Genomic DNA, 23,828 nt, shown 5'->3' with positions numbered 1-23,828 from the left:
GCATACATTTTATACAAAAATACTGCGACAAAGCAAAGATTTATCACTCATTCTGTGTTCTAACAGCTAATTTATATAATATTGAGAAATATTACGTAATTATGTCTGTATACATATTATTTAGATACAAAAATTAGTTGCAGTCCAGCATCTCTATCAGATCATCGCATAAAACTATTCTTTCTATTTTAATATAATATGTAATATTTTGTTTGTCTCATTTACAGGCGGGAGGGATTGAAATTGTATCAGATATTCTGAGTGAAGAATCAAACCCTGAGCCACAAATGCGGGAAGGCGTAACAGTTCTTACGCAAATCACAGCACCATGGCTTCAGGGAGACTACAGACTAAAACAGCTTGACAGCTTCTTAGAAACCATTCTTAAAAATATAACAGGTAAAATAATATTATTAAACATGCACGAAACTATGGGAGAGTGTGGTGGATACTAAGGACATCTAGTGATGAAATTATGAGACATAACAATTAATTAAATGTTAAGTTATGTGTAATGACATAATTATTATTTTCAGCAATATTAAGCAGGACTTCATGCTGTCAGTTGCTCCTTCTGTGCACGGCCTGTTTGGTGAATCTTGTTAATGTTGTAAAGCAAAATGAACGGCTTCAATCAACCAATGATTCCGAAGAATTCAAAACAGACATCGTGGATATCCTGGGAAAACAACAAACCATCGAGAGCCTTTTGGAGGCTGTCAAGAAGCGAGGACCTAGCGCTTCCGTTTTCCTACAGGTAAATAATAAAGACAGCAATATGTACAAAATTTCACTATTTACTTATATCTTTTGGTTAATTTTACAACTCAATACATCACCTTCGGACTACTAAAATTCTGTTTTTGGTTTTATGAGAGACTAGATCATGAATGTTAACCTTTTCAATGTCTCACGATATTACTATGGTAGTATCTGACAGGCCACAGAGTTTTAACGATACACGTTGAATGTAGAACGAAGCTCTTCCTACAATCGCTGTAATACCGATAAATTATGGCTTAGTATTTCATTATTATTCAAACAGATCTCACTGTGTTTAATTTTTTAGAATATGCAAATCAATCGACAGTGGCTAGTAATTTGTGTTTAAAGTCAGACGAGATAACTCGTGAAATTTATATGTGTGGCCTATCGATCATGGCCTCATATTTGGTAAATTCTTGATACTGATTCTTATAAATTATTTCATCTTATAGGAGCAGACAGCCACGCTGATAAATTCTGTATCGAGTTCTTCAAAAGGCAGAACAATCTTGGCGGGATGTCCAGCAGCACCGGTGGCTCTGGTCTGCTTCCTCAGAACCCCTCGCGCCTCCCCCGCAAGACCTGCTCGATTGCAAGCCGAGTTCAGATTGGTCAATCAAGCTGCCGAAGCATTAGCAAGGTGAAGATTGTGTTGAGATACTTTATGCTTCCTGATACATTATGCCGTGTCCACACTAGCAACAAGTTGCTGGCAACCTCATTAAATTTTACGATAATTATCATAATTGCTTAAGAAATTTTACGATAATTATCAAAATTTGTTTGACCAAAAATTATTTTAATCGAAATTTAACGAGGTTGCAATATGGACACGGCTTTAGGATACATTAGATGATGTCAGATGCTCTATTGTGCCTAACTATAATATATTCTATTGGTTTTATCAATATCTAAAATGTTAGGTACTCATTACACCATGAAATAATATTTGACTGAATTTCTCTAGGCTTTGCACGATACCAGAAGTGACTTCCCAGATAATTCAACTGGAGGGGGCGTCGCGCCTCGTGAGAGTGATAAACGCTCAAAAACTTCAGAAGACGGATGGAAAATGCTCAGATCAAATCCTGGTGAATTGCCTTCGAGCCCTGCGTGCCATTGCAAAGGTCAATATGGACTGCTTCAAGGATATCGACTGTGATGTCACCGACATGATTAGACCCACTCTGATGGAATCTGTCAAACTTTATTCAGCAAAACAGGAAAGCTACGTTTAAACATATTAAATCTATGTAGTATTGAATTATGGAGATAAGGAACAATGTTATGTATTATCATAGGTTAGACAGACTTTGGTGTCAAAGTATTAGACTCCATGAACGACTCTTTGTGTCATTTTTAAGTGCATTTTATGTTATCCCATATTTACCAAAGACATTTCTTAATACTTACATTGTATGTAACCATTGTATTTTAATTGATTATAATGTTTACTTTTATTATTATTTATATAAGGAATAAAACCTAATTTGTATTATCAAGTTTATGTGAAAATCAATGTCAAATTTGTGTCAAATGTGAATCATTAATTTCTATTTATGTGTACACCTTTTTAATTTTTACGAAACTCTACTAGTCATATTCTTTATGATGATATACTTTTGATACACTGTCATGCGCCTACTAATAAAAGATTTGATTTTACAGATAAATCTTTAATTTAATATTGAATAAATTATAAAATATAATGGAAAGATTAAAAAGCATATTTTTTACCAAAGACTAGATAGAATTAAACTTATCTGAATGAGAAAAATAATTACATACTAGATATACCTATCAATTTTCATTAGAGAAGTGTAATTCCATATCGGCGTATCATGTGTGTATGTATATCCAAAATATATTCTATAGCCATAAGATTTTGTCTAAAATGTGGAAAGTCACATATTATATTGAAGTAAAAAAACACAAGTGGGTAAAAAAATAATTATATATTTGTTGTCTACGGTGTATATCTACTCCTTCGATATTTGTATAAAATTATTGTGTAGAATAAAAACTTTGAAGTAATTTTGTCTTATTATACATTCTAATTACTTTTGTATTGATTGTTAAATGTAAACATGTTCCTCATAAATTACATTCTCAAACTTTATACTCAACAACAAAAATATATAATATGTACAATTGTGTAAACAAGTACACTTCACAGACGCTCACACTTGGTCAATCATTTAAAGATCTGATGGTTAAGAATCTTCTATCTTTCTCGAATAGAAAATAATTTAATTCCCGAACAAATAACTTCTCATCTGTGCATCGAAGGCCAAGAGACGAGGCAGTGATGGCGGCAATTACATTTCAGACAAAATCCTGTCATCATGATGTGTGCTTAACATTTTTGTCGTGAAATATATCCACGGTTGTTTCATGGCACTGTCTCAAAGTAAAATCATATGTTCCAAGACAAAAATAATTTTTAGTTGCCTTATATATGTCTAAGCCTCTTCCTATTTTAATTATCCATCCAGAACTTAAACTGAAAATTAAAAAATAACAATACTGTAGAAAACATTAACGTATTTTATATTATCATAATACAGCAATACCCAGAAGTTAAACGATAGGTGGGTCCGACGAAAATCGCCCAAGTCGAATTCGCGTAAGTCGGGGTACAACTTTGCATATAAATACATAGAAATCAAGGCCTGAACAAAAATGAACCGTAAGTGCGAGTGAGCAAGCATTCGACATGCTTATATCTCCGCTTTATGCGTCAGAGTAAGATAGAATTTCTACGGCTGAATTATAATTTTTTTGAAAACGTCACCGAAAAATATGGATTTGACTGATTACATTCATTTAAAAACTGCGAGTATGTGTTGCTGAAATTTATTATTTTTGTGTTAAATATAAAGTTAGTGGTAATTATTTTTAGGTATTTTAGTTTTGTTGTGTTGTGTTTAAATTTGGTAGCCCTACTGAGAAGCAACACGATGGTATAACGTTTCTTAGTTGAGTTGATAATAATAAAATCGAGGTTCTACTGTGCGTAATACGCAAGAAACACGACTTCATTTTGCCGAAAAATAGGCGCTCTCTATATAACATTACTCTGACATATAAATTTTGTTTAATTGGGACCAAGGACTAACAAAAGAACTAGTTTAGAAGAAAAATATTTAATAAAATTGCAGTTCTTTGTAAATACATATTAATATGTATGTAGAAAATATTAAAAAAATAAATGAGTTACATAAAAAAGTTATTTCGATGTTGATGGCTCCATAAAATCTAACAAATTCGTCTGACGACTTCTTTTTTTCACACAGAATTTCTTCGTAGCAAGCTATTCATTTTTTTATTCCTTGCTTTGTAGCTATTCCGTGTTCACTCGTTTTCTAAAATTTATAAACACCTTTCAATTGAGCTGAGACCTTCTGTCGGGCTTGCAATTGTCATGTATTTATCTGGTGGAACTGGGTCAGAAGTGTCGGATAAAGAACCGCACCGCGTAACTCTGAGTTTGCGTAAGTCGGGGTATTGCTATATGGTAAATGGTAGTACGGATATAACAGGACAAAGATACTCTATCATTTTGAGAATTGTAGGCATGAGAAACAGTAATGCAGTAGTAGAAGCGAAATGATCACATGAACACCCAGGCTTTCAGAAAGCTCAATAAACACATTGTGACCTCAGCGGGATTTGAACCTGGAGGCCCAGGTGAGAGTCCACTGCATTACGCACTAGACCACGAATGCCGAACAGCGACTCACAGACTGGTTAAAAAAAGATCTTTTATCGGAGTCGTTTCGTAATTTAAAACAAAAAGTAAATTTGAATCCAGAACGTCACATAATCTAAAAATCGCTGACTTCTGCCGTGTACAATGACCTAAATTAAAGCAAATTGAAATAAAATACTTACATGATTTGTCTATCGTGGAGTGTGTCAGAGAAGTTTATCATCAAAGTAATGTTGTGGTTATTTAGCAGGTCTTCTGTCAAACCCTCCACCATTCTACGCTGTGGATTAGAGTGATCCGTATTGGAGGATTTCTCAATGGAAGTAGTGAGATTAATTCTTTTTAAGTTACTACATGATTGAACTAACAGCTCACACACCCGGACAAAATTTTGACACTAGAAAATAAGAATACAATATGAACACATGCAAAACATCTTTCAGTACAATTGGAGTAAAGCAGCTGTTCATATGTTGCACTTGTTATAAAAAGTTATGGACATATCTGAGTCATCCACCTAAGCTTATTGACCCTGAGATTAACAGTGTAAGTCAAAGACATGAACGCGAATTTGCGATATGCACCATTATTTCAATATACGTAGAATTAATTTTCCAACTACAGTGAAGTCCCGATTTTATTATTGTGTATTGAAGACTGGTTTAGATGAGAAAGGTTAGTTGCTATCGCGACAGTATGTGGGGTGTTCCATTAAGTTCGCGGAATGGTGGCGAAAGTAGCAAGTATTGGGGTCAAAATATTTTTTTTATTGTTAGGTAATCCTTTTTGGGTATACTTGTGCAATTTCAAGTTGATTGTTCCATTGAATTGCTTCCAATATTCAAAAGAACAAATGAAAGTCTATGATAATTTAAAAAATGTCAAATATTGAAATTAAATTCCTCACAAAACAGGGAAGAGGTGTGGAAACCATCCAAAATGAAATGAAATTGGTTTATGGCACTCTTTGTTGTGGTAAAACCATGATTTAAAAATGGTCACGTTTATTTAAACAAGGAAAGGAGTCATTAGATGATGACCGTTGTGGAAGGCCAAGTGACGTCACTACACAATATGAAATGGTATTAAAAATCGAAGATATGGAAAATGGTCGGCTGAAACTAACCGAAATCGCAGAACGAAATATGCATTTGTATTTCATGAATAATAAACACGTTGAAATAGAAGCAAATACAGCAATGGTCGATGACGGTAGAAATTTTTTTATTAATACCATATCATGTTTGTGGTAGTGGTCTTTTAAACCTAAAAACACACAAAACCCAGGTATTAATGGGTTGTGTTAAGATTTTGAATTGAGATCGCAAGAAGCGCCTTTCTCAAAATGAGATGCCTCCTTAGCAATCGAGATCTTAACCTAGGTCTGAGACTGCGTATGGTACGTTGTTATGTTCTCTCAATTCTTTTCTATGGTATGGAAGTATGGACGCTAAACCAAGAGATGTCAGGGAGACTTGAAGCTTTCGAGATGTGGCTGTATAGACGCATCCTCAAAATTCCTTGGACTGGGTGACAAATGTTGAAGTTCTCAATCGAATAGGGAAGGACCGAGAAGTTCTACGTAGTATCAAAACCAGGAAAATACAGTACCTCGGCCACATTATGAGAGGACAAAAATACAGCATTCCCCAACTTGTCATTCAAGCAATTCGTAGCAGAGGACGGCGCCGCATTTCGTGGCTTAAGAACCTCCATGATTGGTATGACTGCAGCTCCACTGAACTGTTCCGGGTAGGAGACGACAAAGATGAGATCGCCTTGATGGTGGCCGACCTCCACTAGGGGATGGCACAATAAGAAGAAGATTTTAAAGTTTAGAAACTAATGGCGGTCGCCATTGTTGCATTTTCTGATATTCAATACCCTAGTTCCATAGGGAAACAACTCAAAATTTCAAGGTTTTGAGTTAATAAGGCCATTCGATGTATAAAGGTCTTATCTTCATAATTCAATAAAAAAAAAAATCAAAAATTTCTTCAATGGGTCAAAAAATCGAATAATATCCCTTTCTGAGATTAATCATTTATTCATTTTTATTATAAACATAATTGTCTGGGTTGATTATTATTTGTTAAACTGTAAAATTTCATTGTGCATTGTTCATTTATTTTTCAGTGTGATTGTCTATAGATGTCCTGTACTGTACAACGTAATACGACACGACGTGTATAGAAGTTGTATTGTGGATTAAAACACTATGTTCCCTATCTACTTGTGTCATGGTACGAACATATTTCCATTAGATAGTGTCGTATCTTAAGATGTATACTCATTTCTATATATGTCACTAACATGTATGAGCTAACATAGTATGTCCTCGAATGTATTATTGAAAATAGAATTTGTGCAAAATTTTCAAACGCCATTAACTTAGAATAAGTTGTTTCCCTATAAAACCAATGTATCGAAATCATCAACAGGTTGAAATAAAATACAATTAATTGTATTGCATAAAATTGTCTAACATATTATGCTCATTTTTATATCTACACTTTTAAATGTTCTTTCGGGCCGTTTTTTGTACATTTACCAAATTATTTAGTACATTGAATAGACGTTTTGATTATTTCGACTGACATCAGCTGTTCAACTCCAGCTTTCGCCACATATTTGAGTAAGTACCTGGTGATTAGATCGTATGTAAGGGTCCTCCACTGAGACACTGGTGACATCTTCATCAAGAAATCTTCCAAAGAGCGCTTTATAAGTGTGCCCAGTTGAATTGTTTTCAATATGAACTTGTTCATGAAACAAGCCGGCATCCTTGTGTTGGGCAATAAGTATCTTTATCTGTTCTGCTCTCTCCATGTAACCTTCGATTTTTGTTCTTAGATATTTCTTTTTCGCAACATCTAAATCTCCTATTAGAAATAAAATATTAAGACAGTTAAGTTAATTAATTGAACACGAAGCCGATAACTTTTGGCTGATTATGAAAATCGGCCTAATAAAAAGGATGAAATATGTTCAATTATTATGAAATCAAATCAAATTATATTTATTTTACATAATATAATGAACATAACAAATTATAAATTCAAAGCGTTCATGACATGACATAAAATAAGTGTTAATAATTTTTAAAAATAAAAATACAGAGAAGTGTGAGTTAATAATACAATAAGTAATAAAATAAGAAATAAAATAAAATAACAAAAATAACAAAATAATAAAATAAAAGTAGATGGAAGCACACAGTGAAATTTGATAGACCCTATCTTAAAAATTTATAAAACAACGTCCACCTAAATTCACCCTCACGTAAGTGGAATATATCAATATCCGAAGCGATTTCATTAAACATGGTTATTGCCCTCCCAATTAGCATTACTAATGGCAGGTTAGTTCTGTACTGTGGGAGAACAAACATCGGATGCCCTCGATTCCTAAGGTAATTATCAGAGACACACAAGCGAACACCACCAAGAATGGCAGAGTTCACATTTACGCCGCGTGTAAGTCTGAAAAAATATGTACTATAACTAAGGAGTTATAGAGAATTTTTAGTACCGTAACATTCGAAAAGACCCGGGAAGTACGTAAGACAAAGCCCAACATCTTTAGAAACTCTCTACCATAAGGCCGTACTTCAACTGATGCGGGGCCCAAACGATAGACCCACTTTCAAGTCTGCTTCTAACTAAGGAGTTATAGAGAATTTTTAGTACCGTAACATTCGAAAAGACCCGGGAAGTACGCAAGACAAAGCCCAATATCTTTAGCGCCTTTTTACAAATGGTTATTATTTAAATTTTAATATTAATATTTTAATAATAAATTCAAATGGTTATTAAATTATGATGACATACCCTTTTTCATAAAATCCACCAATAATTGCAAGCCTTCTTGGTAGCATATCAGAGATTCTGTAAATCGTTTTTGATTATCTAAAGAAACTCCTCTCTGTAATATGACACTAGCCGAATTTTCAATACTCATATTGAAACCTATATTTTTTGTAGTCTGATTAATTGTTATGAAAGAATGTTTATTTAAATCTGCATCGGATACATTGGCGCTTGACATTCGACTGACATCTCGTTTGACAGATATAGCCATAGATAATGATTGCGATCAGTGTTGCCATATTTTCAAGTGGAATTATAGTACTTTGCCCCCAAAATTATAGTATTTCGGCCAAAAATATAGTACGCATTGAATGACCAATACTTTTCAAAAAATTCCGTGTAAAGAGAATTAATGAGACCTTTTTTTAGACAGAATACGGATGTAAAGTAATTAACGTCTCGTTTTTTTAGACGAAATTCAAATAAAACGTGATTAATGTCGCCTTTTTTTTTTAGACAAAAGGACTTTTGACAAAAAAACGCTAACCGATGAATTCAAGATATTTCATTTTAAACCAAATTCAAGCAAGCATTTCAAGGTTTTTTACGCATTTTTTTCCAGGTTCTCCTAATTTTCATATATTCCAAAATTATAGTCCTTTGCACCAATTTATGGTAGAGATATATCGGAATTGTAATAATTTTTACGTATTTTTTTCCGATATTCAAAATTATAGTGTTTTGGGCGTACTATACCTGTTTTATATCGTACATAGTACGCGGGCCAAAATTATAGTACAGATACTATAATTATAGTACGGTTGGCAGCACTGATTGCGATAATGATTTGTCTATTACGGAAAGGATTATTATCATAATATTACCATTCGTCAAAATAACATAATGCTACGTAAACGTAATACATGCAACACTATTTTAACTGTCAAAGCGAGAAAAACTCTGTCGAAGTTAGGTTATCACAATCAGTAAATCGCTGGAATTTGGAATGGGGCTAGTTGTACTGGTGTACTATTTTTTATGAGAGTTTTAATTAGTTTATGATGTCTATACAATTAGGTGCTTTAATATCTCAAATTTTATTTGATTATTTTGGCGATATCGTTCAAAAGGTAGGCAGTGATCTCTTCAAATTTGGCACAAAACCCATTTCGCTGATTGTAAAGTCAACCGAATTGCCAAGGAAACAGGTAATAATTTCGATTAATTTTTATACAATAAAAATAAGGTAATTGTGCCGCAGATGTTGTCATGAGCTTTTAATTTTTTTTTACTAAAACAGTTTATTCCATGTAGACAATAATTATAATAAACATGTACCCTTTTCTGTCGGCGCATACCTAAGCTTTTCGATCCAATAATTATTGTGATTGAAAATTTGAAATTTTTATACATTTTGATGCATCATTATCACAAACTAAGATTATATTAGGTTGGGGTAGGTTAGATTACGTTAGGTTTGGTCTAAAAAGAAAGTTATACAATCTCATGACATCATCTGCGGCACATTTACCAAAAATAATAATATATATTTAGCCGTTATTGTTAGTTGACCATGTGGAAGATCCGCGCATCGAACCCGAGTCCATAATAAAGTGGAGGTACCTCAGTTTTGTGTCCGATTATGCAAAAACATAGTTTAGTCTTAAGTAGGTGTAGATTTTGTACTTTCAGAGCCAATTCACTTATTTAGTTAATCGTTATCATTTTTTTTTTAATGTATCCATGGCCTGGGGTTTTTGTTTCATTCTTCCCTCCCTTCGCACTAATAATTATTAGGGGTCTAGGGAATAGTCAAGAATATATGGCTGACATATGTTAAAAATACTATTTACTATAAATTATTGCCTTACCATTAGGTATATCATGACTGCGGACGTCATAATGGCAATCTGTGGAACTGCGGATCCCCCCCGCAACTCTCAGCTATGTGTTTTTACCCTCGACTTTACCACTGCATACAACACCATAAAATTGCAGTCAAGATATGATAGTTCTAGATTGGTTGCAACATTTGTAAACGGAAAGGGAGAACATCATTGTAGCGACTCCATTTTTACGTCACATTATATGACTCGAGAATATGTAAAGTTTATATAAAATTTAAATCAGTTATTGTATATTAAACTAGTATATCCTGTGGGTCTGTGAGATTAGTGTATTACACGTATGATAGGTGGGTTATGGGTTCAATCCCATGGCCTGGGCAATTCACTTGGCTCCTGACCAATTTTCATCGAGAGCATAAATGAACCCAGAGATTTGAATGAACGACTGGCAATCAATCATCATAAAACACTGTTTATATCCCTTCACAGAAGTATGTATGTGCTCCATCATGCAAATGTTATTAGATACACCTATCATAACCTTTTGAATATTTCAGGTGTTCCAGTCATTACGGGCGCTCATAAAATATGGCCTCGTGTCATTTGAATCTTCCAAAAATGGCATTACCGCTGAGTACACAGTCAATACAGAAAATATCCTTTCGCTGTTGCGGTATCCTAGATATCTGTTGGTCATCAAACATCGGTATGGAAATCAGGCCGAGATGATTGTAGAAGAGATACTTCAAGAAGGCTCATCCACCGCATCTCAGATTATAATAAATATTATGATGAAGTTAAAAGATAATAATGTAAGATATTGTAATATTTTTAATATAGACTTATTCAACTATTTGTATGACTTCCTCTACTATAGACTTTTTCTTCTTGTGTCATCCCCTATCGAAGGTTGGCGACCATCAGGGTGATCTTTCCTTTATTGTCTGCTACCCGAAACAGTTCGGTGGAGCTACATACAAAGTATTATAGTAATTGTAATAGTATAATAATTGTTCATCTAAATGTATATGGTTATTTGTATAAAAATACTAATGCAAGGCTTATTTATCTCAATACAGTCTTGTACGACTGTCGAGAGAGTATGGTAATTGACTAATTTTATATTATCTGATTCTATTTTTGTTCTTTGATTCGTAAGTTAATTATAAACATTATAATTTCCTCTCACGTTAGATTTTTTTAATGCATTTTAATCATCTTTGTCAAGGTCAATAAAATTATATGTTTTCAGGAAAGTGCAGTGTCAGTGATCGGTCTCCGTGATACAATTACATCATTAGTTACTGCTGGATATATTCAATATTCCCCTCCACCGATTGAAGACATTTGTGATGGAGACGAGAGTGTTCGCCAACCCAATCCTACATCCACAATGCTACCTGAAGTTGATATCAGAACGTTAACGTTGATTACCAATGGGGATGAAACAGCTACAGTTAATGATGGTATATTTAAAACTACATGTGTCCAAAAAGTCTTCATAATGTACTTCTTCTTCTTCTTCTTCTTTCACCCTGTCACGTCCCAACATTGGGGCATAGGGCAAGCACAAGTTGGCGCCACTTCCCTCGGTCCATCGCCAACTCCTGTGCCTCCCGCCATGTCAGACCTGCAGCACGTAGGTCGCTTTTGTAGCATCGCTGCAGGGTGAGGGAGGGCCGGCCACGGCGACGGAACCCTTGAGGCTCTGCCACAAGGGTACGAAGTGCCGCACTCTTTGGCGGCATCCGGAATAATGTACTTATTCGGGTGTAAATCAGTTCCAGATAAGTGGAGTTTTGGAAACTGTTTAAATAATTATTTTGGATTGTTAAAAACTGGCATAATGTAATGTTATTTCAGACATTGTAATAAATTGCATTATCGTCTGTTGTCAGTTGTGTAATTATCAATCAATATCGTTCAATGAATGGTCAGCTATGAATAAGTTAATGCTTGGCTAGTAGAATATTTTAATAATACGTATGCCAATATGGATTCATTAATATAGTAACATAATCAAAATAACAAATGAAGATGGTGATACATTTGACTTTTTCGTAAATCGACAACTTGGTAGACACTTGTACAAAGCGTCAAACCACTCTTATAAACGTGACATTCGTTCATGGTCACTATATTTATTTGAATGCTCCAATATCGTCGCCGTAGATGTCAAGGGAACCAGTCCACAAAATCATATTGCTGAGAAACAGGCACTCCAAGATTTTGTGTGACAAAGAAAAGTAACATTTTTTTATTGAACTTTTTTGTTTTTAAAGATATAACGGTGAAACTTTCAACATAGAATATACTTTGTGGTGTTATCTTTTTATTATTTTGTACAAATAACTAAAAAAAATAGTATCTTAGAAGTTATGTGTGTTATATCTCTTGACCACTGAATATTGAAATGTACAAAAAATGTAGTCAAAAGAGTTTTGTGGCTTTAATCCATTGACCACTGCATCTTTGATGATTTTAAAATGCTTTTGTGTACTTTACTCATTTTCGCCAAATTTGTGGCTTCCTTTGACATCTACGGCGATGATATACAACATAATATGCTAGTTGATTATTTCAATTAGAATAATGGAAATTGATTCGTAATATTATTGACAGTGAAACATTGTTACAGTTGTATTCTGGAAGGTAAACCTGGACCGATTTCATCAGGATTTCAGAGATGAATTGCTGATCACTGGAATGACACGATGCATTGACGATAGCGGTAAGAAATACTCGATTCAATTTTAACTTTAAACAATAAATTACTGAGATTCACACTACATACATTGTATTTTTACATAACTTCTGTTGTGTAAAAATTATCATTAATAAAATTATTGTGTATTGTTATGTTGGTACTATTAGGTGGTGAACTGATGCGTAATCTACTACAGCAGATGTATTTGAGGACTGATCCATGGGAAGTTTGCTCCAATCCCATCCCGCTTGTAGAACTGAGAGAATCGTGCAAACGGTCTGCCACTGAATACCCACTGTTGGTTCAATACTTGGAACAGTATCTCAAAGTCATGGGTAGGTCATATTACATTTATACTACATAATGATATCAAATTATCATAGCAGTACCTCTGTGCGAACATACAGCAAAGCTATAAAGTTACTTGCCTTATATTGTGACAGGTTGTGAATCAATGATTTTTTTAACACTCCTGTTACTGTAATGTCACCTTTACCCAGTCCAATAAACTGCAAATATTTCAGTTAGTATGCGTTTCATCATATTAATATTTCGGCTATTCCTAGAATCATCAATATTACATCTTATTCAAATGGTATTATTTCCAAAATCGATAGGATTATCTAGTAAATACATATAATTGATAGATATCTGTCAGATTTCATTTACTTGTTATCAATTATAAATGCACATTGTAAATAGAGCGTCACATTTCATTACGAACAAAAGAAATAGATTTAAAAGTATATACGACAAATAACGACATGCTCAAATGTGAGAAAATGATATGAAAGTAAGGGACACGATCAAGATGGTATTATGATGTAGACTGTAAGAATGTATAGAAATACTTGTATGATTATAATTAAGTTTTGATCACTTTATAGATAGACAAATAAAATAGCAAGTAATGATGAAACCTTGTTAGATTATATATGTTGCCAAAATAAACATTTTTCCCCTTTACCTACTGTAATATTGTCAATCTCGTATGGCAACCAATGTTCCCTCTAAGGTGTGCGCATGTGCGCGCGCACACCTTCCAAAATATGTCCGCACACATGTTTTCATCCCCTGCACAGTCCTCACACAAAAATATTGTAAAAGGAACTTTCAAGAAGTGATCACCATATTCGTCCCGTTCTATAGCATGCCAAAGTATACGAAAAAAAGATACGTATTTTAGTTGTTAGCAATGACCACCTATGTGCCGGGTCCTGTACATTTCTTAGTCTTTGACATGTTCCAACTTGCAAGAAACATTGTCAGTACAGTCTCATAGTAGTCCTTATTGTGAAAACATCACAGTTCTTACAGTATTTTTTAACGGTAAAAGTGTTTGTGCTAAAAAGCAGTGTTTTTTACTTCAAATATTTATAATACAAAACTAATAATCAATTTTTATAATAAATAACTACAGGTGTGTTTAGTGTCCGTAACAATCAATTCAAGGGAACAATACGATTGTTTGCACAGTTACATAATAATATAAAGTACGATTATTATACTTATTCAATATAGAAAACTTATCCCCTAAAAATGTCAAAAAGGAGTGGATGTGATATTTCAAATGTGATCATTAAGGCGTATGGATTCATTTGCAAGAATCAAAGGTTTTAAAAGTGTTGAATTAATAATATTTTTTTCCTAACAAATTTTATAAACATTTTTGTAGTAGGTAGAATATATTATACGAATAAAAATAGTAGACCTCCAAATAAGAACCTCATATTATTGATATGCTGAATTTGTGAAGTGACACCTTTTCTTGAACCTCAGGTTCAAATTCAGTGCAAATATTTTTCAAAAAAAATCCAATACTTTGTATGTTTCTGAGGTGTTCCAAATTTGTATATTATATATCGATGTGTATGAATACAAAAAATACGAAAGTGTAAACAAATATAATTTTATTAATTTTCATGAGCTAACATTACAAATTATAAGTTTAAAACATTCACAAGATGGCATGAAAGATTTCTGTTATTTATTGCGTTTTTATTAAGTTATAAAAACATTACTCAAAAAAGAAAGCAATTCAATGAATATTTGTCGAGGCACAATTTTTTTTTAAAATTTAGTACACAACAATTAAGATTTAAGAAACCATTCTTATAATAACGTGCATTTGACGGCAGTACGTTTTGGTCGCCGCGGAGGATTTACGGAACATTAGTATATAGAAAATTAATAATTGGTTCCTTAATAATTAGTGTATAGGCTTGACGGTATGTAATGTATTAGAATAACTATTATAAATTGTTTTTTTTTTATAATTTTATTTTCTTTTCTATTTATAGCATCTAATATATTGTATTGAGGGTTTCTTATATCCATCGACCGTGTTAGTCTAGGATCAACGAGTTCAGGCAATACACAATTCATATAAATCTTGTCACTTGTGATGTGAAGAGTAATATTGTTTTTAGTATTCAATGAACTAGGTTCTTACCTCAATGTATTTTTTACTTAAGTTTAATTATTACTAATAAATGCCTGGTGATTCCATTCAATTCAACTCGGCATTAAATATATTAAATTCTAATGGAGTTAAGTTTTGTACTATTTCATTTGAGTCATTTTATGCGATCTTGGTTTCGCCTTTCGGCATCGTCAGGCACTATGCGCACTCATCAAATACACATTGACAACGAAAGTAGCTAATTCTCACTTAACAATAAATTAATACAATAAAGTAAGGTAAAAACTTTATCACCTACCTATTAAGTCAAAGATCACAATGAAAAATATAACAAACAATTAATTATGAATAGTTGAATTGTGGCAGTATGAAAAAAAAGATTTTACCACAAACCATCTGAAAAATACATATATTATAAAACATATACGTGATTTTGTGCCTCAAAAGACTTTTATTATTATTATTTTGACCATTAGGAAAATTATGACACATGTTTCAGTGGCCATTACGATGACAGCATTCGAAAATGTATTTTACTTTAAATTTTCGGTACTGTTCGGTTAAAGCGGATACAGCGGAAAACGCATTTTGAAAATAGCCGATAAACTGGATTATTTGTTAGGTTAACCTAACCAAACCTAACCCAAACTAACAAATAATCCAGTTTATCGGCTATTTTCAAAATGCGTTTTCCGCTGTATCCGCTTTAACCGAACAGTACCAAATTTTCTACCAATTTACTATTTGTGACATAAACCACTTAAGATCGATAATAAATAGACCTTGAAAAATAATATTATTTTGTTTCTATTGATAATGCCAATAAACATACTCCTGGATACGTACGTCCCTTTGAAAATAACAAAACATGGCCACCCAGGTACATAAAAACTGTATTAAGTACATGCAAAGTTTTTCAAATCGCTTAAAGCCTAACCAAGTAGGTACATATGTATCAAAACAATTAAAGTCCACCTATATTTTATCTAAACTGCTCAAGACCAAAATTTTTTTTTTTATAAATGGGTCACCGAACGAATACCTTCAGTACTTCCTTGTAGCCATCATGGTTATTAGATTCAATTATCTTACAATATCTCACATGCTGCAACCATTTCAATTACAAGATAATAAATAATATAATAAAACTACATTTTTCTCAGTTTGACATTCAGTGGTACTTTATGATGTTTGATATTTTAGTCAACACAAATTATAACACCTGGCATGCGTCCTGTGGTCCAAATAGAACGATACAAATAATTGCGACTTGCCAATTTGATTGTTACTGCAAAGAGAGTAGAGGTCATTTTTCCATGAGTTTCGTAAGTCAAAATTAGAAAAACTGTATGGATTAATCGATCAAATGGTCTCTTTTTGTTAATTTTGCAAAATAATTGTATTTCTAAATTGTCTGAAAACAGGATAAATACATGAAAATGTATGACGACGCGTTTTGGTAATATAGCATCACTAATTGTACCGAATTTATGGGGTTTTATTTATTTTTTTATTGTAAATTATTATTTATAGTATTACGGAAATGTTATATTATAATAAAAAAATATTTTTATTGTGCAGTATATATTATTTTGTGAGAAAAAATCATTCAAAATTGGCTGATGTATACTCAAACTAAAATGGCTTTAAAATCTTTATTTTTCTGAAATTAAAAAAAGTACGTGGGTTAATCAATGAAATGTATTGTTTTACCCATTTCTTTCATACAATATATACCTGCAAAACTATTATTAAGTTCAACATTCATTGTGGCGTGACAGTCGTTTTGACCAATTTCGAAAACAGGACTGACTATTTGTCATTTATTTTAAAAAGTAAAGCGATTCGAAAAATTTTAATGACACAGAACGTTTTAGTTGAATACTATTTATTAGATTTTAAATAAATAAAGAGTTTATTGTGTATCAATTCGTTTTAAACATGCTTATCATTTCCGCGATTCCGAGAAGACAGGAAAAAACGGGTCAATGGCCTTAAGAAGAAATCCTGCGATAAATTTAAATGGTTCTGAAATCGTTGAAACAGAAATGCCATCTTCAATGCATTCGCAATAAGTAAAAATTGGTGATAAATTTGTTTATTCGGAAACAGATGATTGTGTCAAACGCATCATATGCTCCGCAGCAAATATGCAAGGAGAATTCATGTCTTGAAAGAAGTGGATTGAATGGAGGTTGTATATTAAACTTAAAAGCATTTAAGTCAAAAATTACACCGGAATGCTGTTACGAAATTAAAAAATTTGAAAAGAGGTGGACTTTTGAAAATAATGACGGAAACACCCGAAGAACGAAAGAAGAGGATTGAGATCGCTGAGCGCAAAAAATCTGGTTGTGATTTAGTCAAAGTGTTAATCGATAATGTACTATTGGCTATAAAAATAAAAGCTTCTACGCTTTCGAATATGAAGATATTCATAATCATGTATCTAAATACACAGATATTCCCGAATATTATGCGTTCGAATTCGTCAAACTTTGATTTGAAAAAAATTGTACGTGTGCGTTTATGGGGGGGGGGGCGGTGTAAATTTACCGCACCGGCACCCAACCCTGCACAGATGCTTTGATGATCCGCACACACAATAGAAAAATTAGAGGGAACGTTGATGGTAACCCAAGGTGAAATTTATTAACATCGTAAAGGAAAAGTTATTAGTATTATATAGCTCAGAGCACTGGAAACACCAAAGTGATTGCATGCCACTTAGAGATAAAACTTTTCGCCTATTCCCTTGACGCAAATTCTAGATTCACCTAGTCACTTTATTTTGCTTTATAACAAAACATTTGTCCGTGTCTGTTTTAATGACCGCACATTCGTCCGTTGCCATGTAAGGAAGTTTGCCCGAGTGAATAATAAAACTTTCTTCGACCCTCTGCAATATCAATGGCGTCGAATAGGCATGATTATTAATTAACATACTTGAGTTATTAAAACTAATTTATTTAACATATGAAAAGATGCTACAGTCCTCTCAATACATTCAGTCATGTAAATGGCGAAATGCATGGATTGCTGGAGAATTAACTCAATAGTAAAAATGTATGCATTCTTATGTACATAATATGTTTGAAAGATACAGCTAGGGCTGTCATTTCAAAAGAAAAAGTTTTGATACATGGTATCGGTATTGTATCAAAAGAAAACTATCGAAGTATCGGTCAAATGTGTCAATATTTTTTTGACAGCTCTACAAACGTTACATATAAATAAATAATTTGCTGAGCGTGAACCATTAACCTTATCGAATTTGTTACCGTATCCGTGCGTGTTTGTATGTAAGTGTGTTTTAATGGTTATGGACTTTTATGTGATTCTGTTTTACAGAGGACAGTTCAGAAGGCGTCGTAATGAAATCTGGGGGTGCCGGAGGAGGCCAATATGAATTAAAAACTGCTCGAGCCTCCGAACTTCTTGTCTGGGATCTTCTGTTTTCCACTGTTCAAGAGAGACTCGGTACAAAGGCTGCTAGGATATTTAGGTGATAAAAAGTTCTTTTTTATTTATATATTACTATTATGATTGTTTAATATAGACTGAGTAAAATCAAATATATTTGTAATGCACCGGCTAGACGGCAGCGACTTGCCTGTGCGGTATAGTTTGTGCAAAAAATACGAAACACTTTTACAGCGCTTTTCAGTTTGCCCGAGCTACAGTTTTCCCGTCCATATACACGATATACCGATACAAACCAATTTGCGCAGGTAAGCGTGTGGTAAAGCATGAGCGTCTAGCCGGCGCTTAAAAGATAAACATTACCTCCATTCTTAAGCAGTACTGGGGGTCCTCGTTTTCCGAGGGTAATTGGTACCGAAAACATACCGCTTAAAATGGGGACCAAAATTACTTGGTAAATGGTTTTAATTGGGACATGTTTAAAAAAGGCACATGAGCAAAACAGAAATAGCGTAGGAGTGTGGGATTGAAGGACTGAAAGTGACAGTTGATGACTGTGAGCTATTGCACTTGTGTTTTATATTAATACTGTATATTAATACTTTGGACGCTGAAGACCCACATGCGCGTAATGACCAGGCGGCCGATCCATGTAATTAACGTGCATTTTAAAGGTGCTAATTAAAAAATCATTATATAATCAGCAGCGAATGAGTTAATACGAATGATTATTTACCGCAAACAGTTGACTGCATTGTATCAGTAGTAAAAGCCATGACTAGCACTATGATCGGAACTCGAAACTGTAATAAACATTCAAAGTCCGGATGAAAGTATGATTCAGTACAAAACAGTCCTGACGGGGTCGCCACGTTTTGGTACGGCGAGCCTCGATGAGAGGTTTTTTATAAATTTTACAATAATTTTTATGCATCAACTTTCATAATTTCAGGTTAATTAAAGAAAAAAAATACATTGAGGAAGAAGACATTCAAAGAAATGCCATGTTACCAGCAAAAGAAGCTAAACAATATACTTATAGACTTTTAGAAGAACATTTTATTGATGTTCAGGTAATATGATTTGTTTTATTTGCAGTTTTTTCTAATATGATGCAATTTAATCAGATTAAAATAGCTGTTACTAATAAAATTCCATTTTAGTATGACCCCATTTGACAATCTTTTTTGTAATTAATTGTTAAAACTTGACGCTTATAATATAATATTTCACTGGCAATAAAATAATCTAAGCAAATGTCCTCCTTCAATAAGGTCTAAATTTCTCTTACAGGTGCTCCGTAAAGTAGCTTCAGGAAATGCTGGACCTTCGAAGGCATTCTATCTATACCATATAGATCTCAATCATGTAAGTTTATTTTAATGGATAAAAAATTTACAATGCATAACGATTATTGTTCAATACGAAATATGTTTAGATTAATTGAATGTTGTGTTAATTTATTTTATAGGTTTCAAACATGGTTTTAGAAATGACATACAAAGCTTTATATAACGCTGTGATGAGAAAAGAACATGAAAAATTCACCAATAAAAGAATGATAGAAAAACAGCAGAGAGTCGATACTATAGTCCATGGTATGAGAATGAGAGGTGAACCAGAAGATAATATTCAAGATGTAAGTCCACTTATTCTAGAAACTTAATTGTAACATTAATAACAGCTGTCTTGAAGTATTCTTATTATTCATGATAAGATTGTAACGAGTACTTAAGATTCTACGTCAAACACAATGTAGTTATTAATCATTTATTTAAGCCACTATTACCAAGGCTTGAAATGGACCAGAGCGCCGTTCCGATTCATGACATCGCCAAAATTATCACTCCGTCTCGTGGAAAAAATAACTTGACCATCTGAGCTAAATAGGCCATATAAAAAAATCCAACACATTTATTTTTATAAAAATTACATAACTAGGTACCTATGTTAATATTTATTTTAATATGTCGGAAAATTATCGAGCGCTCCGGTTCGTAAAATTTTCCATTTTGATCGTTGACTATTACCAGCATGGCCCCACAAGGGGGGGACTGACAGGGCTCTAGCCTGGGGGCCCGGGCTCAGGAGGGGCCCAGCGTGACGAGTCGACCAGATAAGTGAGATAAACACACCACAAATTTGTTTTAATAACAAAAAAAGTCGCCTGTGGCGCTATTCTCCTTCGATAATGTTATTATTTTAAATTATGTGGTTGTACGATGCAATTTTAATTGTTTATCAATGCTCTACAACTACATAATTCAAATGGATGTATTGAAATATACAAAAAAACACTGAATATAGATACACATTAATTTTACCGTGTACACCATTAGAAAAACACTACTTTAGAGCGTTACACTGCCTTTATTCTTAGCGATAGGTAAGGGGCCCGCAAAAGATCCTAACCTGGGGGCCCGCTTCAGGGTGCGGGGCCCATGATTACCAGGGTAGGTACAAGGTAGGAAGTTAGAGGGATATAGATTGTTTTAACTAGGTATTGAATCTAGGAATTTACATCTGTTGAAGCTAACTTGTTTAGGTTTGGGCACAACATCGAGTTCACAATGCACATGATTTCTCTTAGGACAATTTCTGCAATGGATGAAATAAACTTGCGTTAATGATTAAAAAAATATTTATAATTAATTACATAATTATAGTGAAACAATTTAACCATGAACATGCGCAGATGTGATTTCTTCTAGTGTGCACGAATCACACAGGGAAAATTTTCTTTATTTTTACGGTTTCTATTTCCAACTTCACTTACATTGCTTTCTCTTGCTCGGCGCCGTTCCGACTATGACTTATTTTCTGTCATAACTATCGAACTTCATGGTAATACAGTGTGTTTATAATATAAGCATCTTATCGTTTTTATTGGTTATTTATCTATTATAATTTATTTTATTTTCAGATTGAAGAGACAGTTACGCCTCCAGAAAAAATAGTTCTCGAGAGAATAAAGACAATGATAACAAAGCTTAGCAGTGCTGAAATCCAATTGGATGAAACGATGTTTATTTTGCAAATGTTTTTTGTTTATAGAAATAAACAAAGTGTTGTGACAAAAACTGGAAGAGGAAGCAAAAAATGAAATAAAAAGGATTTTTTATGAAATGATATTTTTTGTACTTCTGTATAAAATCATGCTACTAAATAAAATTGTGTTATAAATGTTTCATTTTCTTTTATGCACCTAATTATATCACATTTTTGTGTAGTATCGACATCATACATATTATGGTTTTATACTGCATCTTATTTCACAATCGTAAAAGTAATGTTCACTACATTAATAATATTAAGTACACAAGTTACTCATTTATCATTTCATGTACATATATCATGACATTTTTTTTAATAAATAAAACACTAATTTTAACTTCAACCACACCAAATTATTATGAATCAAAAAGGCCGCCCTCCACGTAACCTTGCAATTTGGAATAGACTTTTTTGAATTACTTTGAATTATTTGATGAAATCAGCCAATTAGGCAGGCGCCTGGCATTTACTAATATGCAGTGCCTATTACACACAAATCTTGTCACTACAATTGCAAAGTTACGTGGACTATAACATATGATTGATTTATTTGGTACATTTTCCATTCTTTTTTAAAATCTAGTTTAGAATAGTTTCAGTTGAAAAACAAGAGAAAATAATTGTTTTGGTTATGTTTTGAAAAAAGCAGTTAAGTAAATAAATACAACAAAAATGGTAGGTACTATTTATTTATTATTTAATTCCACTGTAGATCCAACAACGGTTAATAATAAAGAAGATGAACTATATATACTAAACAAGAGTTGGAGTAGGTTTGGCTATTATAGTCCAATAATTAGTCTGATTATAGTCATTACAGTCTTTTCTTCTGTGGCAGCTCCAATCAATTTGTTTTGGATTCTGTAGTATAATAATACCCCATTTACATGTGTATGGATTTACTGTTGACAGTAAGTATTGTCACGGCCATAACAAGAAAATATATGGGTGGACATGTGTTATCCTGCAGTTGCAAGCTTGCATGCATGAATCAAAAAAGTTTGGAAGCTTCCGAATTTTCATGCGACAGGGGATTTTTATACAATTAGATCGTTTTAAGGTTAACCGATTTTCACTACCTGTCAAATAGTACCATAAAATGACAACATCGCATCACGCTTACTCTTGAAGAATGAGATTGGAGAGACGGTCAGCACTTTTACGTGCAAACAGTTATTGTCACGATAGTTTAAAATACGCATTATTGCTGCCAGTAAATCCATGCATGTGTACAGGCGCTATAAGTCTATGGATTCCGTTTTCAAGATTGGTTTGGCTTTCGTCATGAAACCTGGAATTCCAACCAATTTTGTTCATTTGAATTGGAAATCAGAGATTTGAAATATTATTTTACAGACATGTAACATGAAGTTAGCGTGAAATGCATATATTTTTTTATCGAGAGTGGATAATATTTATTGTAGTGACTATAGTACGCAATTAAATCTACACAAAAATAATATTTTATCAAAGAGATTGGACGGAAAATAAATATTTTTATAGTAGGTACGCGTTAAAGCAGTATATACATACATGGTGCACCGTTCAATCTCTTTCACAATAGGTATATTATTTTTATTCTAGAGTAATATAAAAAATATTAATGTAAATCTATAATCGATATAAATTCTATAGATCTACATACTTATCTGGAGAATGAGATGGGAGAGCCACTGTTGAAAACTACCCAATCACGACTCGTAACAGGCAAAATCTGAGATTCGGATGACGTTTTTCAATATGGCGTCTTATGATAGTTTGTAGTTCCATTTTTGGCCATTCTCCAGATAAGTTTGTAGGTCTGTACGTAGGTATTTATCAAAATCATAGACATATTAGGTATATATTTTTTTGTAGGTGGCCACTTATATGAGGAGGTCCATATTTTGGTTTCAACGATTTAATATTAATTATTTAGATTTATACAAATGCGATAAAACACTAGAATTTAATTGAGTTTGCAAGAGTGCCTTTTTCAAAATGAGACACATTAGCAAACGAGACCTTAATCTTTTTGCCTTCACTTAGGTCTGAGATTGGGTATGGTTCGTCGTTATATTATGTTCTCTTAATTAGTTAATATTATCAA

At 33.1% G+C, this 23,828-nt stretch overlaps 3 protein-coding genes across 3 annotated transcripts in view; 2 read left to right on the top strand and 1 right to left on the bottom strand.

Moving 5' to 3' along the window:
• The window catches only part of insc (spindle orientation adaptor protein inscuteable), an 82,521-nt gene extending 80,090 nt beyond the window's left edge, over positions 1-2,431 (top strand). The window contains exons 7-10 of the mRNA XM_085960844.1: positions 228-399; positions 537-757; positions 1,218-1,405; positions 1,733-2,431. Of these exons, the coding sequence (XP_085816970.1) occupies positions 228-399; positions 537-757; positions 1,218-1,405; positions 1,733-2,003 (852 nt within the window). The 3' untranslated portion in view covers positions 2,004-2,431. The remainder of the gene's footprint in view (positions 1-227; positions 400-536; positions 758-1,217; positions 1,406-1,732) is intronic.
• A 269-nt stretch (positions 2,432-2,700) lies between these two features.
• Positions 2,701-8,545, bottom strand: LOC147077824 (MIT domain-containing protein 1-like). The gene is made up of 4 exons (XM_085960845.1): positions 8,308-8,545; positions 7,121-7,359; positions 4,660-4,874; positions 2,701-3,268 (listed from the first exon to the last, which is right to left on the bottom strand). Exons 1-4 carry the CDS (start codon positions 8,522-8,524, stop codon positions 3,109-3,111), a joined length of 831 nt encoding a protein of 276 aa, XP_085816971.1. The 5' UTR covers positions 8,525-8,545; the 3' UTR covers positions 2,701-3,108.
• Positions 8,546-9,248: 703 nt separating this feature from the next.
• Polr3C (RNA polymerase III subunit C) lies at positions 9,249-21,874 on the top strand. Its single transcript, XM_085960810.1, has 10 exons — positions 9,249-9,494; positions 10,691-10,945; positions 11,386-11,599; positions 12,772-12,864; positions 13,008-13,175; positions 18,614-18,767; positions 19,638-19,758; positions 19,979-20,053; positions 20,157-20,324; positions 21,609-21,874. Exons 1-10 carry the CDS (start codon positions 9,345-9,347, stop codon positions 21,786-21,788), a joined length of 1,578 nt encoding a protein of 525 aa, XP_085816936.1. The 5' UTR covers positions 9,249-9,344; the 3' UTR covers positions 21,789-21,874.
• Positions 21,875-23,828: the final 1,954 nt, after the last annotated feature.

This window comes from Rhyacophila brunnea, unplaced genomic scaffold (genome assembly GCF_057557595.1).
Source record: "Rhyacophila brunnea isolate RB1 unplaced genomic scaffold, BYU_Rbru_1.0 scaffold_12, whole genome shotgun sequence".
NCBI lineage: Eukaryota > Metazoa > Arthropoda > Insecta > Trichoptera > Rhyacophilidae > Rhyacophila > Rhyacophila brunnea.
Note: the sequence above shows the minus strand (reverse complement) of the source record. Positions and strands in the feature narration are given on the sequence as shown.

Excerpts from the sequence above, each read along its gene's own strand:
- Polr3C (XM_085960810.1), top strand. The coding sequence starts at position 9,345 with ATGATGTCTATACAATTAGGTGCTTTAATATCTCAAATTTTATTTGAT. Across the intron at positions 13,176-18,613 it reads ACAGTATCTCAAAGTCATGG|AGGACAGTTCAGAAGGCGTC; the intron begins GTAGGTCATATT and ends TCTGTTTTACAG. Across the intron at positions 18,768-19,637 it reads AAGGCTGCTAGGATATTTAG|GTTAATTAAAGAAAAAAAAT; the intron begins GTGATAAAAAGT and ends TCATAATTTCAG.
- LOC147077824 (XM_085960845.1), bottom strand. The coding sequence starts at position 8,524 with ATGTCAAGCGCCAATGTATCCGATGCAGATTTAAATAAACATTCTTTC. Across the intron at positions 4,875-7,120 it reads ACATACGATCTAATCACCAG|TGTCAAAATTTTGTCCGGGT; the intron begins GTACTTACTCAA and ends CTTATTTTCTAG. Across the intron at positions 3,269-4,659 it reads CTCCACGATAGACAAATCAT|TTTAAGTTCTGGATGGATAA; the intron begins GTAAGTATTTTA and ends TTTAATTTTCAG.